The sequence below is a fragment of the Ailuropoda melanoleuca genome, chromosome 14 (assembly GCF_002007445.2).
Source record: "Ailuropoda melanoleuca isolate Jingjing chromosome 14, ASM200744v2, whole genome shotgun sequence".
NCBI classification, from domain to species: domain Eukaryota; kingdom Metazoa; phylum Chordata; class Mammalia; order Carnivora; family Ursidae; genus Ailuropoda; species Ailuropoda melanoleuca.
In genome coordinates, this window is record NC_048231.1 from 69278692 (window position 1) to 69300157 (window position 21466).

Genomic DNA, 21466 nt, shown 5'->3' on the forward strand with positions numbered 1-21466 from the left:
GAACGTTGAAGATAAAATTCTGGTGCAGGGAGATTGACCTTGATCACCTTTGTTGGCCTCTCCAGCTTAATATGCTATGATTCCACTCAAGGGTTCTTGGAGAGGCAGTGGTCCCTGTGCATGTTTGTCAGAGCGTAACAGCAGGTGCTTGTCACCCCAGATTTTGAACTTATGCCCCCAGAACTTCCGTTTTGGTAGGGAATGTGAAATTAAGTCAACAGAAGTAAGTGCCTGCTTGGAGCAGTTAAGGTGGTACCATTATCTAAAACTGGTTCTAAATGTTCACAGCTGGCAGAAAACAAAATATAGTAGCAATGTTAATTAAAGGGCCTTATTCCCTAAGAAGGCACTTAAAAATCATTATTGGCATAAACAAAAGCTGTAAACCAGAAAACAAGAAAATATTTAGCACACTAAAAAGTCAACTATTAAGTGCATGTGTGGAAAGAATTCTTCAGTGTGGGCGAACTTCACTGAAGTTTGGTAGGAGAGAGAGTTCCACACCCAAGTCTCCCTCACTGAAGAGTCTTCACAAAAAATGTGGTCCCCTTCCAAAGTTTGTTTCTCTTTATTTTGGTCTGTACTTGAGTTCTTTTCAGTTTTAGCTTCATCAAAACATTTTTAAAAAATTCATTGCTAATGATTTAGTTTAATGGGTGACCTAAAATGCTTCAGTTGTTCTTTCCTTCAAGTGGTTGTTGATATTTGAGGTCATTCTCTGTTTTTAAATGGTCCTGATGATCCATTTTAGGATATCAGTGGTATCCAGCTCCTGAGGTGACAAAGCCTTGCTGAAATTATATGGCTTCTGTTCATATTATCGCACAGTGAAGCTGTGTACTTTGAACCTGGGTTTGTGTCTGAATTGTGTACCTGTGATTGGACTCACTCCCCAGCTTTGTAGCTCTCGTGGCCTACATTCAGCTGGGATTCCCACTCAGAAATAAGGAAGTCGGAACCTGGTAATGGCATATTTGCATAACTATGTTCTTTTTTTTCCATTTTCCTTCAAAAATAGCTGCCCGCTGAAGTAAAGCTATTCAGTCACCCCACGTTTCTTCCTGTCATAATTCTGAACGTTCCTGTATGACCTCTAAAGGGAGTGCCTGTTGGCTGTCTAGGTTGCCAGTAGAAATCTGTCTCAGAAGTTGAGGTGAATATAGTGCAGAATGCTCTCAGTGACTCCCCTAATCAGACCCCATTTCTGTCCCTCTGTTCTCCCCTGGCACGTTAGCTGTGCTCCTGTGCAGCCCATCTCACGACCCTGAGATCATGATCTGAGCCAAAATTAGGAGTCGGATGCTTAACCACCTGAGCCACCCAGGGGCCCCACAGGCAGTTGTTCTTAATGCTTGAATCTTTGTATTTACCGTGTAAAAACAAAACAACAACAAACAGGGAAGTTTTTTTTGCTTCATACGAACCACCAGATAAATGTATGTTTGCGTTGATTTGAGTCTTATTTACACTCTTTGGTAGCTATTATCCTTACAGGAGTTCATTCCACCACCACCAGAGCAAGTGTTAGAAAGAAATTGGGAAAATCCATCAGTCTTGAAACAGCAATATCCCAGGCCCATTTTTGCAGGGAGATGCTTGAGTAATTCCATGCATTGTGAAGAGGATCAGCCCCTCTTGACAGCTAAGGGCATTCCTTGTTCTGTCTCATCTGTTCAGGAGCACAAAATAATTCCAACGAACACCTACAGCATTTTAGTTTCACTTTAATACAGTGGGGGGAAAAGTGAATTCTAGAATATAGCCAGCCAAGAAGCTGTGGGGAGACCAGTAGTCTGTAATTGTGGACGCGTAGGAAATAGTTACAAGGAACCCTTTGGTTGTGTTAAATTTGCACAGATGGGGTCATGCCTCCTGGTGATTTTATATTGCAGGTGATCCCAGTGGAGAAGCTGGTGAAAGGGCGTTTCCAAGACAACCTGGATTTCATTCAGTGGTTTAAGAAATTCTATGATGCCAACTACGACGGGAAGGAGTATGATCCAGTAGAAGCACGGCAAGGGCAAGACGCAATCCCTCCCCCCGACCCCGGCGAACAGATCTTCAACCTGCCGAAGAAGTCCCACCACGCAAACTCCCCCACCGCAGGTACCAGAACAGTGAGATCCGACAGTTGCTTTCCTTTTGGGAGATGGCTCCGGTTCACCTGTGCTCTCCTGTGTTTGGTTGATTCTTCCCAGCAGTCAGTCTCTTTATGCCTCTGGGTGATTTTTATTGTTGTCTATTTGACCACATTATCTTCCCAGCAGTGCCTTATCTGTAATAAGTCTAATGTTCATGATTTAAACTAGTAAAAAGGCAGAGTTAGTCACTTTTTATCATTCAAGCTGTGCGTTAGGATAATACTCCAGGGATCGATTTCATTTTCTTGGTATGTTTTTCTGAAAAATATCAAGTCTGTTTAGATTTCAACTGGAATATTTTTACTGCTTAATTGCTGGCTCTGCAAACCAGAGCATGAATCAATTTATACTTTTAAATATGAATAATCTATAATCTTGCAAAGGAAAGTTATGAAATATGCATCTTATCTCCTGTACAGCCAGTGCCAATTTTTATGTGAAAATATTCAGCAAGACCTCATTTTATCCAGCTTGGTTCAAAAGTGAAGTCATTGGGAATGAATACCTAGAACTTTTAAAAAAAACCTTTGAAAGTTTTGTGAATAAAACCTTTCAAAAATATAAACATCCTTCCATAAAAAGAGACTTGATCGAGCAGGAGGGTGTACTTGTACACCTGAGGTCATTAGTACACAGGTTGCGGTACTGGACGGTTAAGCGGTGAAATCCTCAGAAACTACTTGTTCCATCCTAAAAACCAGTGTTCACGCTTGTTAAATCGGTAACATTAATTTTGTAAATAATACAAATTCCTTATTTATGCCCACCCTCCAATCAGAATGAATAAGAGGTGGCTAGACGAATACTAATACTGAACAATACAGGCGTATTGTAGAGGCTAGAGGGGTCCCTCTGTGAGGCTTCCATAGATCCATGTCACTGAGGCTGGACGTGAGCCCTCAGTGGGAAGGGGAGAGAAACTGGCTTGAGGAACTCTAACATTTCATGTTTGGGCAGAAAAGGAAGGGTTTGCACAAGAGCAGGGAAGATGCCAGAAAGAGTAAAGGAAATGAAGGGATGACATGTCAAGGAAGCAGAAGGAAGGGAACAGAATATCTCAGTGTATGGAGGAGTCAAGAAGAATGAGGACTGGAAGAGCACATTGGATTTCTCAAGTTAAGGGTCACTCAGTGGAATGATGGGACCCAGAGTGGGTAGAGGAATTGGAGGAAGGGGATTAAAATAGTATAAAAAATCCAGCTTTGGAGCCATAGTTTGAACGAGTTTATATAAAATAAACTAAGCTAAGCACAGATCTCTGGCAATACATACATACATACATACATTGAAGGAGCCAGAGGGAAAAGAGGAAGCTGAGAAAAAGACATGAACATCAGGGGAAAAAACTAGGAAAACTCAGCATCAGAGAATGAACAGTAGGAAATTTCGAGAAAGAGGGATCACCAGCAGTGCTGAATATTAATCATGGAGAGATCAAATAGGATGTAGCCTGAAAAGAGGCCAAAGATACCGGGCTCCCAGGAGGTGAGGAGTATTCCTCGAGAGAACTGGTCCGTAAGATGCTGGGCGCATAAAATCTAGATTCCAGAGACCGGACGAAGGCACGACCTTGCGAATGGTAAAGTCATGCAGTAAGAGTAGATTCCACCTTCACCAATTTCATCAGGAAAAAAGTTGAATCGTTGTGGGGAAAAGCTGACAGCCTCAAGAAGTGAGATTGGAAGGAGCATGCTGTTGTCCTTCATGTGTTTTCGTTTGCTTTTAGGACAAGGCACAGTGAGCAAGTTTGTAAGATGAGAGAAAGGTCCACGGAGAAGAAATAGTTGTTGATAGGAAAAAGGAGGGAAAATATGTGGAGCAGGACCCTTAAGCTGGAGGGAGAAAATGAGGTCAAGGGTGCTGGTACAAACTTAGAGAGGAAGGGGAATTTTATTTTTATTTTAACAAGTGCTGGGGAGAGGTTGGGTAAAATGCCAGAAGGAGTCTGGGGAACAAAAATTTATGGCAGTTCAAATTGGCCTTCAAGTTTGGTCAGAAACCTCGATCAGTGCAGTAGATGGGGGCAGAGAAGAAGAGTCATGTGGGAGATTGGTGGGCAGATGGAGTAGGAGGGCGTGGGTGGGAGGGGCGACTCAGGGTACCTGGCATTTCGCATCTTAGGGTCTTTTTCTAGAGCTCTTAATGATGGACAGTTTCATCTTAAAACTCAGCTGCCAAGTTTTTTCCCCCAAGTTTTTAGTAGTGAAATTAGGCCTCAGAAGTTTATGTGTGTTCCACAGTCACAACGTGTCCTTGGACTGGCACCACTGCTCCTGCTCCCCCAGCACCACTGCCCATGGTGCTGCCTTGGCCTTGTTTTCTAGCAGTTCCCCCACTGGTCTTTCATAGAAGCCGCAGAGAAACGCATGCTATTTTGGTAGAATGTCCATGAACCTGAAACAGAAATATATTTTTTCCAGACCTTAACCTCTCAGGTGACAAAGCTCAGGAAACACATTGAAGTCAACAGGTAATAAATAGGGTTTTTAATGTTCCAGAAGGCAGTATAGTTCTTAAGACTCGTGTTCCTAATCCCTTGACCATGTGCACCTCATTGGTCTTAATCAGGGAGAAAGGATATTTTCAAAAGTCAAACCAGTCATACCCTTTTTAATAAAATAGGTTCTGTCTCTTGGACATTGTGGGATGGAAAAACTATACTGTGGAAAAAATTATAGCCAGGAATACATCACATATAGAACATTGTTTTAAAAGCTGTAATAGGTGAAAGGCTCCTATAAATACAGTGAGACCTCATTTTTCTTGAAGTCAAGTGTCCAACTCGTGGGAATACAGCCAAGAAAATGTAAGCCAAAATGTCTTCCAAGAGTCAGACTAGGTGTTGTAAAATCTGTATTATAAAATGTATAATTGTCACAAACACGGGGATATGGTTTCTCAGCACATAACTTATTAGGGCAAGGAGTACACTGATAGCAATAGAAAGTATAAGCATCAGTAAAGAAAGAGCCAAAAAACTTCAGAAAGCTTGCTAAACAGCCCAGCAGCCCAAATACTTTATTATAAATAGCTCCCTGCCTCTCCGTGTCCCTCAGGGTCAGTAGGACACCAGCATGTACTAACTGATACACTCAGAGTTCCCTTCGAATTCTTAAGATCCTGTTCAATTTTCTGTTAATACTCATCTCCCCCATGAATGACTTACATTCTAAAGTGGCCTCCCTGCTTCTGGCCTGAAACCCTTCGGGGCCATCCTCCTTATATACAAGTCCAATTTTGTCCGCGTGCTTGCTGCTGCGGTGAGGGTCAGCTCTCTGGGAATTCTCACATGTAGATCACAGTTATCGGACAGTGATGCCACGTCCGTAACGTGCAGCAGTAATTTCCGTTCCGCCTCTGAGCCTTGTGATTTCTCAGCCATCTGCATTCATGGAAACAAGCTATGGCTGGTATAGTGGAAAGCAGGAGATCTTTATTTTTTCGTTTTTGCTTTGGAATACTTGATTGATTTTTGCCGTGGATTTCCTTCTCCCCAAATATTTCCTTAGGCTAATATTAAAATTAACTTTCATGTCTTGACTGTAATACATTAAGAGCAATAAGGAGAAGCTCCAGAGCGGCGTGTGGCAAAAGGCCCACGTTAGAGTGGAAATGTGATCACGGAATGGATCATCCGCCTGTTGATAATTAAGTACTCACCAAATGGACCAAAAAAAAAAAAAAAAATGTGTTCATCATACAGACTTCCATAGCCATGCTCCGTGGGTGCTTTGCTTTTGTGTGAAATAGGTACACTCCACACACTCGGTGCTTTCTGCTGTTGTGAGAACGTGCTAGATGTTTCTGCCATTTCAGGACAGACACAGAATATCCTTCTGCAGCTTCAGAGAAGCCACAGAGCACATTGGTGTCTGCGCGTAGTTGGGTAACTTACCTGCACTGTGACAAGGTTGGCAGAGGCAGAGGCTGCCACGTACGGCGGAACGGCTGCTTGACAAGCTGTTCTATCTACGTTCTCAAGAATCGCATCTTGAACTGCTTTTGATCTACCAACGAGAGCACGTGTTAAAATAGATATTTTCATGATGATAGAGCTCTGTCAAGTGCATCTCTCATTGTGAGTCATGATGTGTAAGTTTATTGCAGCGAGCCTTATCTGCAACTCAAGGTAGCCGTCAGGGTGGGGGGGTTCAGTTGTTAAGGGGGAGCACTTACTAAACTTAAAAGGAAATGTGAAGTTGCGGTTCCTATAGCAACCAAAGCGTAGACACATTGCAAGTTCACATATATTAATGTATTTAAATCAAATTCTCATATACAAATATAGTGTGATGGATTTAGAGTTGCTATGGAAATTGAGTCTGTGCTTTCTCTTTTCCTTAGGGACTTGAGTGTTCCAGCCTTAGAATGAGATCAATAGAAATATTAGATGGTTTCCAAAAGGAAGCAACCTAAGAAGTAAAATGGAATAAAGGATTTGAGCAACCTAAGAAGTATAATGGAATAAAGGATTTGAGCAATCATGCTTAAATCCCTAACTGTGATTACAAAGAAATCCTAACAGTATTTTTCCAAAACTATGAATATGTGAATACTCTCTCAGTTATCTATAATTAGGGTTCTCTAAGGCTGTTTATAGGATCTTAACAAGGTGACCAGGTTTATTGGTTTATTTGTTGACTACCTGTAAATCTAAGTAAGCATTGCCTGTCACCTTTTTTGGGGAAAGAAGAGTTGTTTTTACTTTCCCAAAAAGTTTGTTCTGTTTTGTGTTTTTAGGAGAGGCAGTGAAATGTAGCAGTTTATAGTGATTTTGTCCTTGTTCTGATCTTGATTTTATGGCCCAGAATATGGTGTCTCTTAGCACCACGTGCACTTGAAAAGCGCACCACGTGTATTCTGCAGTTGTCGGTTGCATAGTGTTAAAGAAATACCAGTTAGAGCAAGGCAGTGGGTAGTGTTACTCAGGTCCTCTATGTTTTTACTGATTTTTGTTTTTGTCTAGTTCCAACAATTGCTGTGAAGAGGGTGTTACGTTGATTGCGGTATTGTCTTTCTTCAGTTCTCTCAATTTTTGTCTCCTGTATGTAGGACTCTGTTATTAGGTGCATGCATATTTATGATTAAGTCATTTCTAGTGAATTGACCTTTATATTTTATGAGGTGTCCCTTTTGATCTTTGTTGAAACTCTTAGTCTTGAAGTCTATTTTATCTGATATTAAACAGCCATTCCACCTTTCTTATGCTTACTGTTTGCATGGTGTATCTTTCCCCATGATAAGTTAAATCTCTACCTATCTTTGACTTTATATTTGAAGTGTACCTCTTCTAAAAAGCATATAATTGGGTCTTGCATTTTTATTCATTCTCATAGTCTCTGGACATTGCAGTATCCAGTCCATTACAATTTAATGTAATTCTTGATTTGGCTGGATTTAGGTCTACCATATTGTCATTTGTTTTCTGCTTGTCCCTTCTGTTTTTTCTGTTTCTTTTCCCTTTTTTTTTTTTTTTAAGTAGGCTCCATGCCCAGCGTGGAGCCTGACACAGGCCTTGAACTCATGACCCTGAGATCAAGACCTGAACTGAGATCATGAATCAGATCCTTAACTGACTGAGCCATCCAGGCGCCCCTGTTTCTCTTTTCCTGTTGTCTTCTGGATTTTCTAATGATTATTATTTTTTTCCAGTATTATTGTGAAAGAATTGACATATATCACTGTATGAGTTTAAGGAGTACAGCATGATGGCTTGATTTTATATGTATTGTGAAATGATTACCACAGTAGGTTCAGCCAACATCCATCTTCTCATATAGATACAATAAAAAGAAAACAAAAATCTCTCCTTGTGGTGAGAACTCTTAGGACCTACTCTCTTGACTACATTCNATATATCACTGTATGAGTTTAAGGAGTACAGCATGATGGCTTGATTTTATATGTATTGTGAAATGATTACCACAGTAGGTTCAGCCAACATCCATCTTCTCATATAGATACAATAAAAAGAAAACAAAAATCTCTCCTTGTGGTGAGAACTCTTAGGACCTACTCTCTTGTACTATAGAACTCTTAGGACCTACTCTCTTGTACTATAGATCGTACATCAGTGTTCACTGTAGTCACCATGTTGTGCATTACATCCCTAGTACTTAATTATCTTACAACTGGAAGTTTTACCTTTTGGCCACCTTCTTGCCATTCACCTCCCCCTGCTCTCTGCTTCTGGTAACCCCAAGTGCAATCTCTTTTTCTGAGTTTGGTTGGTTGGTTGGTTGGTTGGTTTTAGAGAGTCCGCATGTGAGATCATACAGTCTTTGTCTTTCTGTCTGGTTTATTTCACTTAGCATAATGCCTTCAAGGTCCACCCATGTTGTTGCAAATGGTAGGATTTTGTTGTTTTTTTATGGCTGAAATATATTCCTGTGTGTGTATGTGTGTCCCACATTTATCCATCAGTGGACATTTAGATTGTGTCCGTGTTTCAGCTATTACAAATAATGCTGCTGTGAACATTTATTTATTTATTTGGATAAATAACCAGAAGTAGAATTGATGGATCATAGAGTAGTTCCATTTTTAATTTTTTGAGGCTCCTCCTTCCAGTCTTCTATAGTGGCTGCACCAATTTCCTTCCCCACCAGCAGTGCACAAGGGCGCCCTTTTCTCCACATCCTCACCAGCATTTCTTCTTTCTTATCCTTTTAGTGATAGCCACTCTGATTGGCATAATGTGATACCTCATTGCGGTTTTAATTTACATTTCCCCAATGAATGCTCATGTTCAGCATCTTCTCATATACCTGGTGGCCTTTCTTATATCTTTGAAGAAATGTCTTTTTAGGCCCTTTGTCCATTTTTTAAATTGAGGTGAGTTACTTGCTTTTTTTTGTTGAGTTGTAGGAGTTCTTTATGTATTTTGGGCGTAAATCTCTTGCCAGATACATGGTTTACTAATACTTTTCCCATTCTGTAGGTTGTCTTTTCACTTTGTTGTTGGTTTCTTTTACTGAAGCAAAAACATTTTAGTTTGATATAGTCCTGCTTGTTTATTTCATTGTTGTTGCTTGTGCTTCAGGTGCCATATCCATATTCTGGAATTTACAACTCTTGTACATTCCATCTTCATGTATTGCCTCCCTACCTGTATGTCTTTGCATTAATTTTTTTTAGTGGTTGCTCTAAGAAGTACAATGTATATCCTTATTTTTTCACAGTGTACTTAAAAATCATATTTTATCTCCTCATGTAAAATGTGGAACCCTGGCAACCCTTCCTCCCCCTGTCCTTTGTTGTAGTTGTCGTCTGCATTACAGCCACATGCATCCTAAATCCCGTGAGGCAGTGTTATAACTTGGGCATGAGGCTGGCATTGTTCCGGAAGTGGCTTTGAGCATTTCATCTGTGCTTATTCTACATGGAAATGCGCTGGGTGGATAAAATGCATGCTGGACTTAAAAAGCTTAGTGTCAGAAAAATGAATATAAAACCTCTAATAATTTTATTGATTATGTAGAAATCACAGCCTGTATATAGTCTCTGTATTTTGCACATATTCAAATTAATGTCCTTAAATTTTTTAATTGCATGATTAACATTATATTTCTATGAGGCAGTACTGTTCTAAGCAATCATATGTGTTTTAAAGAAATTAAAAGAAAAAAATAGAGGGTTTTTCCCCCAACCTTTTACCATTTCCTCTCTTCTTCAGTCATTCCTAAAGGTCTGAGTTCCCTACTGATTTCATTTCTCTTCATACTGAAGAACTTGCTTTAACATCCCTTAGAGCAGGTGCAGTGGCAACCAATTCTTTTAGTTTCCTTTCTCCGTGAATGTCTTTATTTCACCTTCATTATTGAAAGTTTCCGTAGATAGATAATTCCAGCTGATCCTCCTTTCTTTATGCACTCTAGAGCTGTTGTGGCGGTGTCTCTGGCCTCCGGAGATAAGAAGTGCTTGGTCATTCTCATCATGTGTCCCCCATATGCAAGATGTTTTTCTCCGGGTGCTCTCGGGAGTCTCTTTATCTTTGGTTTTCAGTAGTGTGACTGGGATATGCCTGACCACGGTTCTCTTTGAATTTATCTTGTCTTGGAGTTTGTTAAGCTACTTAAATCTCTTATGTTGATGTATTTTACCATATTTGGGGGGTTTTCAGCCATTATTTCAGATATTTTTTCAGCCCCATTCTCTCTGTCCTCTCCTTCTGGGATACCATTTGTCCATGTGTTAGCGCTTCTGAAATTATTCCACAGGTTCCTGAGGCTCTGTTCACTTTTTTCCAGCATTCTTTCTCTTCTTTAGATTGGATGGTTTCTACTAATACATCTTGAGGTGTACCCTCATTTTCCTCTGTCATCTCTCTTCGATTGAGCATTTTTAAAATTTCAACTTCTGCATGTTTTCGGTGGTAGTTCACTTTCTTTCTCTATTGATATTGTCTACCTTTCACTTACTATGACCATACCTCCCTGAGCTGGTTATGATAGCCGCTTTAAAGTTCTTCCACCATTCTGACAACCTCACGATTGGCATCAGTAGATTTTGTTTGAGAACGTGTCACATTTTCCTGGCTCTTTCTGTGTTGAGTAATTTTGGATTGTATCATAGACACTGTGATGTTTTGTTGGGGACATTGCAACTTTTGGTGTTTTGTTCCAAAGAGTGTTGATGTTTTTTATTTAACAGGGACTTAGAGTCCAAGTAAAAAGTATTCAAAAAGTTACATTTCACTCAGAGGGTCCCAACCTGGGCCTGGGCCTCTGCCGTCATGGAGCACTTCCCTTTCCTCATTACTGACAAAACTTATGTCTTCACCTACCTTTTGAGAAAAGTCTGCCCTTTAAACACAAATGTTGCTCTCACCCCGAAGCCATTATTTATTCCAAGAAATACATTTTCCCATGTCTGCCCTTCAGACCAGACCAGCCCATGATGGCATTTGACATCTCAGAGCCTTAGGCCCAGGCATCCTTCTTGTCCCTTCATGGCCTCCCCTTCCCGCTGTGCTCCTGCTATTACCTTTCCTCACAGTCCCCCGTCATCTAACCATATACTGTACCGCCCACATACCTGCTCACTTCTTCAAGGATCAAATCTTTTAAGAGCTCATATAATATCAACTCAAAATGAGGAAGAGGTGCCTTTTTACTAGTCTCGTAATTAGCTAGTGTTGTTTTCCAGTCGATGCTAGCATGTCTTATTACACGAACACAGTCTCTTTCACTCCATTCCTGCCCTGGGTCAGCATTGCATCCCCTTGGTCTCCTGCAAGTAAGAAACCATCCCATTGCTAGGCCGTGTTCCAGGTAACAGCCGCTCGTGGGAAAGAGAAGCATATTGGTGGCTTTGTTCCTCCAGCTACACATCTATCTTACGTACGATATACAAGATGCACCACTGAGCATCAGGATACTTTTCTCCTCAAAGAATAACTGAAACTGCATTTTTCAACCTGTAATGATAAAACCCCAGCATACAGTATGAGCAGGGCTCGGCCTTGCCAGGGTACTGACTGTAAGTTTGGAATATTGAGAGCACAGAGAGGAGCAGAGACATGAAGAATTCAGGAGCTTCAGATAGCAATCTTCTGGCGGTATCTGAGGACGAGGCCGAGAACTTTCTTCCTAGGAACAGCCATGCATTTTTCATTGCCATCTCAATGTGTTTGCTTACTGAGACAGCATCTTTGACAGGTGATTTACTAATTCAGTGTACAAGTTTTAGTTATTTTGGCTTTTTGAAATCAAAATAAGACCTAGTTTTCCATAAAACTAGGATTTTTGAAAGCTTCGAGATCAAAACCTGTGACCATCCCCCCTGTTTTTGAGGTGGGGAAACTGCAGCACAGAGAGGTTCAATAACTTGCCAGGGTCACACACTAGAAATTGGGGACCCCGAGTTTAAAGTTTGACCCTGTGATTCCAGAGCCTACCCTCTTAAACCATTATATTGCCTCTGAAATATCACAGATGTGGTCTTGCTTTATGTTCGTATCTCCTCCTCACACTATTCTGAACCACAGTAATTTCTTACAAACCACACTCAAATTAGCATACAGAGGACCTGAAAGGCTCCACAGGTTCCTAAAGGCTTGAAACGGAGCACACGCTGTTCAATTTGAAAGGCATTCATTTTTTAAAATAGCAATAATTTCTAAAGTTTAAAAACAGTCTCATGCGTCCTTGCAGCGGGTTCTTCATGAGTGGTCCTCTGCCGTCTGTAAACTCATCAGTGCAGGAAACACTGAGCCACTGGTCCCAGAGCTCTTCTCAGCCCCGGAGCAGAAACATGTAGGAAGCCCGGCCTACTGAACCCCAGAGGAGTGGGATTACTAACCTCAGATTTCTTAATCCTTTGATTCAACTCCTCTGAGTAGGTGGTCTGGGTGATTTTGGAGGGAAGAGGAAGCAGCCCTTCAGACAAAACAGGCACGTGTTTGGGCAGGCCGTCCCCCGCCCCCCACGGGGCCCTGCGGAGGAGGACCGATGGCCTCCCTTGTTGTCCCACCCTCAGCCGTGCAGCAGACCCTCTTGGTCCTGCCGTAAACAGCACTGAGTCCTTTCATAACCAGCGTCAGGTCACCTTTACTGCTCCCTGGGCATGTTGAAATACTAATTGGTTTTGCACTAAATTCCACAGGTTACTCTGATCATCCCTTTTCTCTCCAAAGGAATAATAACTTGGTGTTTGGCTTCTTAACCTCACAATAAAACTTGTGTGGCCTCAAAAGGCAATGACTTAGCATTTATTCTCCGTTTCCATAACCAGAATATCACCGGTCACCCATGCACCTATTTTTCTTTCTTACCATTCTTTGTCATTTGGTGTGTTGGGCAGGAATAGAAACAGTTTTGACTTTGAAGAATTTTCTAGACCCCCTTTGAACTGGGTGAACTGAACTATCAGCCAATTCTGTCTTATTCAATCATTTTTTTCTCTGTTGCCTGACACATAGAAGGCTCTCATTTAGAATTTGTCGAATTGATTTAAATTGAATCACTGCGTGTCCATTTGGATCCAGGAAGATGTGGTCCTTAAGCTGATATATGGCTATTTTTATGTTCTCCTCAGTCATGCATCACCTGAGGAGCCCCTTGTATTATAGCTTAGGAAATAGCATGGTGCCCTACACAGCAGCTCAGAAAAAAATCTCTTAATTAGCAGTTCCTTTTTACTGGACTCGTTCTTTTTATGAAAGCTTTACTTGAATTCTCATTCGTTCAGTCTCTCCACGTGTATGTAAGGCACTGTAAGAGGTTCTGGAGGTACATCGTGATTCAAGGAAGTTACAGCCTTGTGGCAACACATGGCAATAAACAGTAGCAGTAAAGTGAGGTATGTGCTGTTGGAGTGGGTACAAAGACACCCTGAGCTGGTCATGCTTCTCGGGGAAAAGTGAGATTTGACTAAGACTTGCTGAATGAGTAGAAGTTAGCCAGGTCAAGAGTATGGACAAGAGCACTGCCAGCAGAAAGAGGAGAATGTTGACGTCAACAGAGACCATGCCGTATTGAGTAAAGTGCACGTTGTTCCGTGTGAATGTTCAGATTGTGAGGCTGCAGAGGTGAGCAGGGCCCTCGTATGAGCTGAGAGGTGGTATTCATGTTGTGTTGCTGCCAAACAGCCACTACACACTTAGCAGCTTAAAGCCACACACACGTATTGTCTTCCACCTTCTGAAGTCCGGGCCCAGCTTAGCTGTGTTCTCTGCTTTAAGGCCCTGCAGGCAGCAATCCAGGTATCTGCCGGGGCTCTGGTCTAATCAGAGGCTTAACCGGGGAGAGCTCCCTTGGGCTGTGACCGTTTCTTAGAGGCTGCAAAACTGAGGCTTCCGTTTCTTGCTGGTCGCTGCTCTCAGTTCCCAAAGGCCACCTGCAGTTCCTTACCACCCGGGCTTTTCATTTTCAGCGTGCGTGCTCACTACATGGCAGCTTGCTTCTTCGAGGCCAGTAGGGGGATTCTCTCCAGCATGTATGCTAGCCAAAGAGCTCTGTAAAGTGCCATCATCATGAGAGCGACCTCCCCTCACTTTTGCCATATTCTCTCAGAAGAAAGACACAGGTCCCACCCGTACCCTAGGGAAAGGGACTGTACAAAGGTGGGAATACCATGAGGTGAAGCTGATTGAGGGGAGGGGGTCACCTTAGGTTCTGTTGGTCACAGAGATTTACACTTTAAAGGGGGCAGTTGAGAATAGTTAAAAAGTTTTAAGTACAAGTTTGCTCTTTAGTATAGAGAATCCATGGAGGGTGTAGAGTTACAATCCAGAAGACTAGCTAAGAAGCTGTTACAACAGATCATTTAGGGGAGGAGGTTGGCCTAAACAAAGGTCATGGGCCATGTGGGTTATGGAGACTTTAAGGAGATGGAGTCAATAAAACTTGACAATTGGATATGAGAAGTAAAGGAGAAGGGAAGCCAAGGATACGTGTTGCACACATTTCTGGCTTAATGGTTGGTTGGTGGAAGCAGAGAGCCAGGGGCAGGAGCCAGTTGCAGGAGAGGAGAGGACTCCTTTGCGGCTCAGCCCTGGTTCTCACCCACCTGAGCTTCAATTGCTCCGTGGCCTCAGACCATGTCAATCTCTTTGCAGGGGAGTCTGGGTAAGATAGTGTTAATGGAGCACAGCAGACTGGCCACCATCAGAAAAACAGCCTAAAACACTGGCCTTGACATTGGAGTCAGTAGGACTGCATCTGTACATTATGAAGTCATTGTGTTCCCCCCAAATAGCCATTGTAATCTGTAAGCCTTCTGCTTAAAGGACTGCAATATGCCAGGAGCGCAGGGTCCCAGTAGTGGGAAGGTCACGGTGGTGCCTGTGTGTTTTCACTCTTAATGGTCTGGCTGGGTTAATCGGGCTGCGGCAGCCACCAGCTTTTCTTATTGTTGCAGGAGACGGGCAAGGGGTGTTCCCCTAAATTGTTGGGATTCTGATGTGACTGTTTTCATGGGAGTCAGGGATTCTTGCCATTTCTAGAGAGAAACTGCTCTGAGGACAATTTAAAAATGAGAATTTGAACTAAGATAGTGATTGGTTAGCACCTCACATATTTCAAAGCACACTTAATCGTCTACCAAGACACGAGAGGTGTGAAAAGTCCGTTTATCACAAGAAATACACACACCACATACACACACGTTCAAATAACTATTCAAAGGTTAGATTTTTCAATACTTGAGCCATTTGAAAAGGAGGAGTTCTTTCGAGCATTTTTTTCCCCCACTATGAAAAATTCTCTGAAACCATAGTGACTCAAGCAGAGCCTGGAAAATACTGGAGAATCACATGATGGCTAAAAATAAGCACATCATCTCCAGCAGGGACAGTAACCAGGGCAGAAGGAACTCGGTTTTGTGAATGCTCACACTGGCTGGACGTGCTCGGGCCCTCTTGCCCATCACAGGGGCAGGCTTTGTGACCCCTGGCTGGAGAAGGGGAGCCCCCAGGCCCTGGAGCTCTCTGTGCTGGGCCAGCCGCCCCCTCCCCAGGCCCCTGACTTCTGGTGTCACTCATTCGCATGCTGTCCCAGGGCAGAGCCAGTTATCAGACTGTGCAGTGACCCTTGAGTAGTGAATTAGGAGGGACGCGGGCTGACTCACAGCCCTTGTCACTGCCTACTTTCCTTCAACCCTCGCCCTGGAATCAGTAGCAGATGCTATCGATCCCAGAATGTCTTCTTGTTACTGTTCATGTGGCAAAATGTAAGTGGTATAAAATGGCAGACGTTTGGTGCCCGTTTTAGAGGGTACATGATAGGGTTGTCTACCCTGGAGCCTTGTCAGTGATTTACCAAAAAGGAAACTCGTCCTGAGGACTCACACTCACACCCGGGAGACTTCCTGCGGCAGCTCGTCAGTGGCCACGGTGTTCTCCACGCCGCCGGCGACCATGGGGCTCCTCTGCTCAGGGCCCTGCCACCGCTTCCCTCTGCCCTCTTCCGTCAGAAGGAAAGCGCGTGCGCTACGCCCGGCCTCTCGGGCCCTGGTGATCTGCAACCCCCCCCCCCCGGGCTCCCTGTGCTCCGGCGTCCCCCCTGGCTCCGGAACAGCTGAGGCAGGGCCTTTGCCTGGCCAGCTCTGCTCCTGGTGTCCAGAAGGCCACCTTCCCCTCTCTCTGGTCTCTGTTCAAGTCTCACTTTCTCAGTGAGGCCCTGAAGTAAGGTTACTCCTGCAGCTGGCGCGTCCCTTTCAGGGAGCCCGGAAGCTGCGACTGTGGAGTTGTCACGAGAGATGGAGGCTTCTTTGAGGAGTGGGACTTTGGAACCAGGCCAACCCCCCACACGTGCCGCTGTGGATCTGCCGCCTTGAGTCTGTGCCGGACAGCTGCAGGACTCCCACCAACAGGGACACTTCTGAGGGGGCCTGGGTCTGGTGAGGCCCGTGGAGGCTTGTGGGTCTGAGTGAGGAGTTGAGACTGGAGAGAGACGAGCGGTGGATGCTCAGGTTCCCTGGAGTTAGTCCTGCAAACAGCGGCTCACCCGCCGCCCCACCCCCCACTGCTCACCCCTGCCCTGCTCTTTCACTTTTCCATAGCATTTACTTGCTAGTTTATTACGTTGTTAATCATCTAATTGCCCCTGTTAGAATGTAAATTCCACCAAGACTGGCGTCTTCTGTTTCGTTCATTGATTGATCCCAACTGTCTATAGCTTGCCAGGTACACAGTAGGGGTTCAGCAAACATGAGCTGCGTGAATGAATGAGTCAAAGTAATTTAAGAAGGCACACAGAGACTTGGGCTGCAGCCCAAGATAGAGTGTAAATGGAACGGGAGAACCGATGCCTTGGTGCCCACTGGTGGCTTGTGGATTAAAATTTTTTATAGAGACTTTCTTGAAAATGAGTTGGATTTTCTTATTACTTTAGCAGGTTAGTTTTTATTTTGCTAGTATCTAGAAATGGGAAACCTGTGTACTTCATCATTAGTTGAATCACCTCTCATCTGCCGAGTAATACTAATGTGAGCTAGCATTTATTGAATACCTACTATGTGCCGGGCTCTTGTGTAAGAACTTTGCGCATATGAACTCACGTACTGTTCCCAGCTCTGGGAAACAGGCACTGCTCTTCTGGTCTTCAGCATCAATCCGGCGGCAGCCCAGGTCACACCACCCAGCCAGTAGCAGAGCCAGGACTCCTATGAAGGCTGCCTGGCTGCAGGGCCCCCACACATAACCACTGCCTCCCTAAGGGCAAGACGAGGGATGACCATTTCCAGACCAGATCTCCGTTCCCACACGGTTGCCGTGCTTTGTGCGAGGCTCCAAAGTGCTCAAAAAAGGAGCTGCCCACTTTTACAAGCTGACGCTGAAGTAGCAAAAAGGAAGAGCCCAGCTTTGCCACTGGCTGCACTGGTGACAGAAGCCTGAAGGGCCACGAGCTAGTAATTTCCGAAAAAAAAGAGCCAGCCTCTTAATAACCTCATGAGGCGGAGCATCCCGGAACCCCTGCTGATGTTCCATTTGGACTGAACTCTGGCCACTGAGGTGCCTTCCTTTTTCCACCCTCAGAGAACAGATGACAGAACCTACAAAGGGAAGGTATGGAGCCGTTTTTGAAGGAAAGGGCCAGCTCTTGAATTCGCAGTCATCATAATTGTGGGGTGCGGTCACTCGTGTTGCAGTGTGACCACTCTGGTGTCTGTTTTGTCACTGAGGAACCTCTCTTCCTGTGGGAGTTCACTCTTCCCATCAGTCCAGCCCCATACTTTATCCCCAGCAGTGGCTTTATTTACTTTCATTTTAACCAAGTTCATTATCTCAGTTAAAAATTAAAATCTCTTCACCAAGGTAAAGAGGATAAGGAAGCGAGGTCAGATCTTGCACAAATAACTAATCAGTGTTGGTACGATGTATCTTCTGTCAAGTTTCAGGTCTATGGGGGTTTTGTTTTGTTTTTTAAAGATTTTATTTATTTGAGAGAGAGAGAGCAAGAGAGAGATTGAGAGAACGAATGGGGGAAATGTCAGGGGAGAAGCAGACTCCCTGCTGATCAGGGAACCCAAAGTGGGGCTCAATCTCAGGACCCTGGGATCATGACCTGAGATGAAGGCAGACGCTTAACTGACTGAGCCACCCAGGTGCCCGGGGGTTTTGTTTTTTATATAACTGACATAAAACATAACAGTTTCAGGTGTACAACATGATTGAATATTTGTGTAGATTGCAAAATGATCACCACAATAAGTCTAGTTAACTTCCATCACCACACGTAATTACATTTTTTTTCTTGTGATAAGAACTCTGAAGATCTACTCTCTTAGCAATTCTCAAACGGTGTTGTGACACGTCACCACCTTGCTGTACATGATGTCCCCAGAATGACTTATTTTATAATTGGAAGTCTCTACCTTTTGACCACCATCACCCATTTCACCCACTCCCCAGGCCCGCCTCTGTGGGGTTTTTACTTGAGTGAGGAGGACCCGGGGGTAGAGAAGAAGCTGGGATGACCAGAGACTAGTTGCTTCCTGAGTGTGTGCCGTGTGCACGTGCACGCACGTGTGCACATGTTTTTAATGTCTCTGTGGTTCTTGTCAACAGTATTAACGTCATATTTTTAGCTCCTCTGTTTATGACTTTGGCAGAAGGAATACGGCAGATTAAGTGAGAAGAATTTTTAAATTCCATCAGAACTCCGGCCATGAAGGATAAAGCCAAGTAAAGTGCTTTTCTTTGCTTTAGCGTTATGAATTCACTGGGCCTCATATGCCCAAAATATAGCATTTTCCATAAACATTAAGCTACTAATTATTGACATTAGACACAGTGACACTGTGGCTTCACTGAGGCAATGAATGAAGCCACTCTTTGTTGTTTTTTTTTTTTTACAACTATGGTTAAAATGTCTTAGAATCATATTTATACATCAAATCCTAAAGGCATTAATTAAGACACAACTGCTCAAAGACTAGCATTGTAAATCATGTCCATATCCAGTGAGTAAAGTCAGAGAATTACAGGGACTTGTACAGAATTTATGTCTATTTTCCTCTGCTTCTGAAACTCCTTTTTATTTTGAAAGGGAAAATTAGGGAGAGAGAGAAAAGCTTGAGGGAAAAACAATTCTTGTAAAACAGGGCTACCACTAATTATGTTTTCAGGACATCAAATGCAGCTTGAAAAAAAAATGTTGGAATGGTCGATAGCTGCAAGGAAAAAAATCTATATTTGCATTATAGCTGAAGTGCTGCCCTCTCTTTAAAAGCCATTATGTAAATGTTTTTCATGGAAGCATCGTTGAACAAAGAGGCATGGGAAGGCACCGAAGTGAAGTCACCGTGAACTTGGGTGCATTCGGGGCAGCAGGAAGGCAGCTACTGAGGAACCTAATCTCTCAAACCAGGATTAGATGCTACGAAGGACATTATTGGGTCATTTCACAAAGCTGGAATATAAGTGGCAGCTTACATAAAAATGACATATCAATGTTAAATTTGCTGACATTGATAATTATAATTTTCTCAGCACATCCTTACTCTAGCAAACACAAGGCCAGGCACCCCGGAAGCTGGGTACACTTCACAGTACGGTTGTTTGGAAGGAGACAGCAAGACTGTCAAAGTGAATAAACAAAAACATAGTTCTTAACGGTCTGATGAGTGTGATCTACTTTAGGATACTGTTTACTCTTCTAAAAAGTAAACCATGAAATTCTTAAGCAGAATGAATGAAAGACTTCATTTTCATTTTTGTAAGTTTCACTATTTGGTATTTCTCAATGTGATAGCCGGGAGGGGTAAATTACTTCCATATCAAATGGCAGCTTGTGAGGATTTAAAGAGCTCACTTTACATTCTTTTGAAAAATGAGCTTTTACTTTAACCCTTTAGTTGTGTAGTTTCTTTTAAAACTTGAAACTTCTGAAGACACTAAGATCTTCTGTGCGTCTTTCCTGTTCTTTAGTTTCCGTTGTCCCTTAGGAGGTCTGTAAATGCACAGGTGACTGGCCCTGCCCGCTCACGCCTCCTGCAGCAGACGTTTTGTCCCCTCAGTGATCACTTTCTTTCCGAACAACTGAATCAGAATTTCAAACCCCCTGATTTTAAATTTCAAATACTAATTACTTCATCTGTAATTAAATTGTTCAAATTCATTTTCCATTCCTTTGTCCGGCCTGTGAATGACCGTCCAGTGCGGGGTGGAAGCGATTCTTTCCTCCAGTGAGTAGCAGGTATGGGTGCTAGAGTGTGGACCGCGTGCCATCTTCTCCACCATCCCTGCCCCTGCCCTGCCGCAGAGGATGCCAAGTCTGATTTTCTTTGTTTTCACCATTCTCCTCTCCGAGAGATCCACCAGGTGAAAGACTGGGGCTCTGTGCCCCAACGGACCTGGACAGGATCCATGAAACACAGGTGGCATTTTTAAGGCAAAGAGCCTGACCCACGGCGAAGTTGGGCTCTGGCTAGAGCAAGCGAGGCGGTTCCTCAGGTAGAGGAACCTGCAGCCATTCCGGCCTATCCCATGGGAGCCACGCAATGTCTGCTGGGGCCCCTGTTCCTCTGCCCACCAGCTTCTCCTGCTTCTTTATAGTTCTCTTCCCTGGTATCATGGTCTTTCGGGATGCCTCGGCTTGCCCAGGACCCTTCCTCTTTGACTTCACATCCAACGTTCAGGTTTTCTTCAAGCTGCCTTTGATGAGCTCCTAGAAGTATAATCCATAATAGCTTTGTTTTACAGGCAGTCAGTTTCTGTTCCATGTTTTTCTTTTAAAATTTACATGAGACTGGGTAAGGCAGGGTACCGGAATGAGCGAGGAACGTATGTTAGCTCCTGCACCCAGCCCCATCGTGGCTGCTGACCTGCTTGGGGAGAAGGGCCAGGGTGGGTCAGGCACTTGCCATGGAAGCCCCTGCTACAGGGCTGTTTCCTTCGGAAGAGGCCGAGAACGTGGCACCTTCCTACTCAGGGTTAAACCCTTGCTGACTGAATGTCCCTACTTGTACTTTGTCTTGATCCCAAGCAATAACCGAAGGGAATCTTGAAACCAAGTAAGAGCTCGCCTTGTGGGAGGCCCATGATGTTTTTGTTTGGTTTCCTTCGTGTGTTGCTGGCTCTTGCTGTCAGCGACTTTGATGTTGGCATCATCTCGAGCCTTCCCTGGTAGGTTTACCCGGGATGGATACCTCTCCTAGGAGGCGTTTTAATGTATTATAAAAACTTGTACTGAGTGTCGCCTCTGGGTCAGGCATGGAGATTGGCCTTGGGAACATAAAATGGCAAGCAGAACAGATGCAACTCCTACCTTGCTGGGTTGAAGTCTCATGGGAGAACAGGCGTAACTAGAGGGCCTGACCATTGCAGCGGACGGGTGCTGTGGCCTGCCAGAGCAGCAGGGAGGATGGGACACTTAGTCACT

At 43.7% G+C, this 21466-nt stretch overlaps 1 protein-coding gene across 3 annotated transcripts in view; it reads left to right on the forward strand.

Moving 5' to 3' along the window:
• The window catches only part of MAPRE2 (microtubule associated protein RP/EB family member 2), a 160075-nt gene that overhangs the window by 122949 nt on the left and 15660 nt on the right, over positions 1–21466 (forward strand). For all 3 annotated transcript variants that reach the window (XM_011222881.3, XM_034643298.1, XM_002917594.4), the window contains one exon: positions 1893–2106. In XM_011222881.3, the coding sequence (XP_011221183.1) occupies positions 1893–2106 (214 nt within the window). The remainder of the gene's footprint in view (positions 1–1892; positions 2107–21466) is intronic.